Source organism: Lissotriton vulgaris, chromosome 1_1, assembly GCF_964263255.1.
Source record: "Lissotriton vulgaris chromosome 1_1, aLisVul1.2, whole genome shotgun sequence".
Taxonomy (NCBI): Eukaryota; Metazoa; Chordata; class Amphibia; order Caudata; family Salamandridae; genus Lissotriton; species Lissotriton vulgaris.
In genome coordinates this window covers 305,474,729-305,480,728 of record NC_141685.1, presented here as the reverse complement: position 1 = coordinate 305,480,728, position 6,000 = coordinate 305,474,729, and the positions used below count along the sequence as shown (strand labels likewise).

Here is a 6,000-nt window from a genome sequence, read left to right as displayed (position 1 = left end):
ACATGGAACACCCTCCCCAACCACCTACGGCAGGCCCAAGACCTGCTGACCTTCAGAAAACTCCTCCAGACCTGGCTCTTCGAGCAGTAGCAGCACCCCCACTCTCCCAGAGCCTTGAGACCCTCACGGGTAAGTAGTGCGCTTTACAAGTGATTGATTGACAAGGCTAATGTTAGAGAAAATGCTGTGCTTACAGATGAGTGGTAGTGTCGTGAGGAGGATGGTCAAGTGAAGGAGGTGAAATTAGTCCATGCTGAAAGTGAAAAGAAGGTGCAGAAAGAGAAAGAGATGAGCTGCGAGGTATGCGGAAGGAGGATTTCCAAAAGATGGAGGAGAAAAAGTGCTCACGTTCCTTACAGGATGTGAGACTTCGGAGAAAAGCAGTGCAAAAGGAACAATAGGATTGACTGAGAAACTCAGAAGACCACTAACCCTTCCGCATACCTTAGCAATGTTTAATTCACAGTCTCATATTTCAGACTATACACATTTTCAATTGCAATTATTAATAGCAAAATTATTGTTTCTCCTTTAAAAAATACTGCTTATAGCATTAGCAAAGACAATAGGTCTGGCTTGTTTTACGTGTATGTCAGTTATTGTGTGACATGCCGGGAGAGGATGTGGCGTAATAGCCAGAGTTGCTGACTTCGGAGCTGAGGAACCTTGTTCAAGTCTCGCACGGTCGAATGTACGAAGTGCAGGATTTTGGTTTAAATGTTTAAGCCATGCCCTTCCTAAACGGTCCACGCATCTTGGAAATAATTCCTAATAAAACACTTCTTTGGCCACGCCCCTTATAGACCAAACTTTGGTCATCCCACCAAAAGCCCTGGTGTCATGGGAAATGGAGCTGCTCAAACAGCCATGCCACAAACGTCTGACCTGTCAAGGAATAGATAAAGTAGTAGCAAATAAAACTAGTGTCACATAACACAAGGACTATCTGCTGTCAGCAAATGCCACATGTACCTTACATAGCTATGGCCCTGTCACTGCAGGGTCCCACACGCACTATGTACTGCTGTCGCACCTGGCCAGAGCCCTTTAAACAAATTTGTATGACTTTACAAACTTGTACATTTGCAAAAAATGTTCTCCTGTTTGTATCTTTTATGTAACTCATGTAATCCTAAATCCTTATGTATCGCAACTGGTTCTTTTGTAAAGCGCTCTGACGGGTAATGTTCGCGTTATAGAAAATCGCATTAAATAAATAAATAAAAATGCTAAAAGGGGTTGCTCAGCTGACAATCTTGAAAAGAGCGTTAACAGGTCCAAACCAACGCTCGTTTTCTTAACCTGGGTTTACTACACCGCGCTGGTGCGCCCCCGCCACATCTCCCCATTCTGAACAGGCAGCAGACACCTGCGCGGCCTACCCGACCCTAGACAGGTTCATTTTCAACCCAAAACCAAATAATATCACCATATAGCGCTCCACCTGAGTACCACTCTCTCCACAATGGGCGGTGCTTGCCGACTGCAAGAACACAGTGTAGACGAAAGCACGTGTGGACCCCTGGCCAATCAGCAGTTTAGTCTCCTTTATTGCGCTATATGATTGGTTGAGAGCCCCCAAAAGCTCCAATAGAAGCTTAGTTTAAACATTAGCAGTACCGCCCACTCCAAGACGACTCCCACAATATGTTCGGCCACGGTATTGGTTGTTTTGCGACCCGGAAGTGCTAGAATTAAGGACAAATGACACCTGTTAAAAGATTAGCTACGGACGGCGGACATGAGGCTGAATTCACGGACTGTCCGTGTAAGTAGCAGACAGGCAGTTACCATAATGGTGTTCTGTAATCCTGAACAGTATTTCCTCATCCGCCTCCTTTGTTTGGGGTTCAACAGGGGTTATGAGTGATCCTATTAGTAGGTGACTTGTTATTCAAATTCAACACTTTTTTAACCCAGAGTCGCTTAAATGATGTGTTTGGCATGTATGGTTTATGTTTGCTACTTCGTTGAGACCTGGGTTATCTGGAATATTTGGTGATACAGCCCAATAAATCGTTGACCATATTTTAAAGAAATACTTTGTGTTTGCGTCCAGAGCCAAGTCGCCATACAATGGTCTTGGCAGATACAAATACAGTACCCGAGGAGCTTTTTACTCACTTGAGGGTACGGACACGATTCTCGGTTGAATTGTTTACCCTTGTGTTATAATCTGCTGCTCAGCCAGTATGAGTGTGTTGTGTGGAATGGTGATGCAGTAGAATATTGGGGTGGTTGAGAGGTGCTGAGTGTCAGTTGGAGTATGGGCTGAACAGCAGGGAGGCTGCTTCTGGTGGGGCTTACATTAGAGCTTAACACCTGTCTTCTCAATAAAGCTTACTATTGGAACTTATTACTTGTCAGCAACTAAGACTAATAAACCATCTTGTATACAATATATACATCAGCTACTGGACTTCTGAGTATTTAACCTTCTTTTACTGAAATGTTGTGATTGGTGTATTTCCAATGGAAGGGCTCTTAGACTTCCAGTCACTCGAGTCTCTAGTGTGTCAGAGACCATCCTTTTAACAAGTATTGACAGCTAACCCTGGAATTTCACGAGCCAGAAACCGCTGCAATTTCCTTGAAATTCCAGGAACCTCTTTATGCTTTAAAACTCGGGAATTTCCGCTTCGTGGTCAGTGTGGGGAGAACCACCCTTCTCGGGGCTTGGATCAGGAGAAGTATGCACACCAGAGGAAAGTAGTAGCAGTGTTTTTAAGGCTTTGGCTTTGTTGCCTTGTGTAGTCTGCCCAAGCAAGTTAGAAAGATTTCTTCTGTCTCTGACAGGCATACCAACATGTTCACATTTCTGAACTGAGTGATTGCACTTTTATCGCGTACAGTACAGGCTAGTAAGAGTCTGCAGGTGCGATGTGCATGAGAGAGTGCTGTGTTCGGATCTCCATTTGTGTGAGTTAAAAAAAATTGTTACTTAATTTCTCACACTTACACAATCCGTCGAACATAGTATCAACCGATTTTTTTTTACTTGGTCACTGCTATTCATTTCAGTGTGAGTTAATGTGGTATCTCCCCCCCCCCCCCCCCATATATTTGCTAACTCATGCAGGCACTCTCTCCTTTCATAGACTGCATTTCCGGCTCCCAAACAAGCCATCACCCCAGCTTACTACATTTGCTTGTTTGGGGTAGCTGGAGTTCTTAATATTATTGCTGTGTTTGTTCTTGCTAATACAACAACCAGGTTACAGAACAGCAGTTGCCTTCTAGAAAGGGCAGCATCACGTGGGATCCATACGAGCATGAACATAGTGCTACTAGGTAACGGGGACCTTCAGGATCACCGACAGTTGGGCTGTTATTATGGACCAGTATCCTCCGATTGAGGGGCATTCCCAAAGGTTTGTAAAAAAACATCCCCTTGGCTTCCCAACAGTGCGTGCATATAGGAGATTGCACACTTCCCAATTTGTATAGTTTACTCCAATTATAGTATACCCTATTGAATAGTTTCATTTGAGTTAATTTCAGCCAAGCTATAATCATTTCTTCCTGTGGGTGTATCAATGCTGCCCCAAATCTGTATCTTCTAATTGACCCAGGTCTGTGCCCCAGGCTGCCCTGAGTTTTAGTACACTGTCTGGCCTGTTATTAATTAGAATTCAGTAAGTGAAGGCGATGCACTTACCCATAAACTCTTCCTGTAACACCCTGATTTTAAATGGGCAGCTATTAGGTAAGTCTGACCATCGCCCCCCTCCCCACACTCTGCTCCAAACATGTCTGAGCTGTAGTTACTTATATCGTTTCCTGGCTGTCTTCAAAAGATTTCATAGAATCGCATTGGACTCTTTATAAATAGCAGTGAGGACCCACTTTTTGAACCCCTTCAGTTTCCCCACTTCCTACAGCTTGTTCCCCTGCTATAAGGGAGTTTCCCTCTTAAGTTTGGTATGCCACTCCACATATTTCAATGCTCTGTCCCAAGTCGCCAGGGTAGCCTAGTTGGGGCACATCGAGTCCCTTCTAAATGGGTTCTCATACATAAATTGAAGATCGGAGCGTGGTTCCATGAAGATCTGTTTCACTCTTGACTCTTGGTGTTCAGTCTATGCAAACCCCAATCATTAACAAACTGAAGCTGCAATGCCCAATAATAGGCTCTTGTATCTGGAAGTGAAAGTCCGCCGTTTTGTTGTGAGCATTGTAGTGTTTGAAGAGCTACTCCAGGTGCACCTTCATCTAAGAGTAATGTTCACAGGGTTTTGCTTATTTTATCAAAAAAGTGTCTCGTATTATCCAAGGGGTGTTGTGCACGACACAGAAGAATTTGGGTAGTGTAATAATTTTAAATGTGGCTGCTCTCACCAGTAATGAATGGAAGCTTCTGCCAGCGTTCAACATCCAATTGAAACTCTGCTTGAACCCCTCCCATGTGTTTTTCCAAGAAGTCAGGATGTTGCGAAGTGATCTCTATATCCAGGTACTTGAAACCCACTCATGACACAGTGAGACTGTGGGGCTTGTCAACATTTTGGGCAGAGACAGCGTGTGCTTAGAAATATACAGTAGTGTACAAATTCTGCTTATAGTGGAATTTTCTCTGGTTCCCCCTGCGTTCTCCGGGGGGACCAGAGAGATAGCGTAATCAGACTATATCTGCTCGTACCCTAATCCACCATGCCTGAGGTTCCATGCTGAGAGTGAGGATCACAGGGGACAGTGGGCATCCCTGTCTAGGGCCACATGAGATAGAATGTGTCCGAGGTTATGCCTTTTACTTTTACCACCGCCATGGATATTCCATACACCAAGGATACCGAGGGATGAAATTTAGAGCTAAATCCTAAAGCCTTCAGGACTTAAAAAAGGTAGGTCTAATTCAGAGAATCCTACACTTTTTCTGCGTTTAATGCTAAAATGGCCAATTGCTCACATGTATTTTTTTTATCTTATCAGTTGAGTGGACCTCCTTGGCATGATTGCTGTCTGTTCTCTAAGGATCAGTGGGCTGATGACCTTTGCAAACACCTTTCCATGATCTTACTAATATTTACATTTTGGTATTTAACAGGGAGATGGGTCTGTAGGAAGTACAGATATTTCAAGGTTTCCTCTTTGTAGAGTGCAGCAATAATTGCATGCTAAAGATCGGGTGTGAATTCCCCAGTATCTCTGGCCTTATTAAATATATTAAGAATATGGTGACCCATTTCTGGCAAGAGCCTCTTATAGAATTTAATTGGGTCACAGGGTCTTACCACTTTTCATTTGGTCGATCGCTTCCGAGATCTGTCAATGGTATTTCTTGCCCCAGCTCTTCTCTGCTCTCTGCATGAAGGCTGGCCATCTTCAGTTATTCAAAGAATGCTGTGATTACTTATGTTCTAGTTGGCCTTTTACTATACAAGGAGTGGTAATGTTGCACAAGTGGTAATATTGTGAGTGTTATGGTTTGGTTCTCTTAAAACGTCCCTCCATAATTCGTAGTTGATTCTCCCACCCATCTGTCTACTCCCTCTCTCTTACTCAGCCAACCCAAAAGCCTGCTCACCTTTTCTCCCACTGAGCATAGTTTTTGTTCTCTTTAAAATAAAGTCTGGTGTCCTCACGTAGAGAATTTTCTACCTCTTTGTCCTGGATCTTTCAACTGTCCTGATTCCAATTACCTTTTCGAGATCTCTTTTATTCCCTGTATAACCAGGGGGTAGTGGTTTGAGATCCCCTTGCAAAGTAGTCCACCCTGAGGTGGTCTGAGTTTTCATTCAACTGTTTAATAACTTGGTAGGGGTCACCCCTCCCAAATTAATAACCAAGTGTATGCCATCTGTGATTATCAATTAGATGACACCAACTGTTAGTGGATTTAAGGCTTGGAGATTGGCGTAGTAGTTACCCATTTTCAAAACAGTTAACTTTGGGTGTACCCTATTTCCATCAGAGCTGTGTTTTCAGTTGGTAAAAAAAAAGTTCAAAAACATTATTTATATTGCATACAATGGGTACAACAGGACACTCTAAAGTAGGCAG

The 6,000-nt window shown here is 43.4% G+C and overlaps 1 protein-coding gene across 1 annotated transcript in view; it reads left to right on the top strand.

Moving 5' to 3' along the window:
• The first annotated feature begins 1,684 nt into the window (after window positions 1–1,684).
• POMGNT1 (protein O-linked mannose N-acetylglucosaminyltransferase 1 (beta 1,2-)) overlaps window positions 1,685–6,000 on the top strand; it is a 227,840-nt gene continuing 223,524 nt past the window's right edge. The window contains exon 1 of the mRNA XM_086952341.1: window positions 1,685–1,768. Within this exon, the coding sequence (XP_086808467.1) occupies window positions 1,742–1,768 (27 nt within the window). The 5' untranslated portion in view covers window positions 1,685–1,741. The remainder of the gene's footprint in view (window positions 1,769–6,000) is intronic.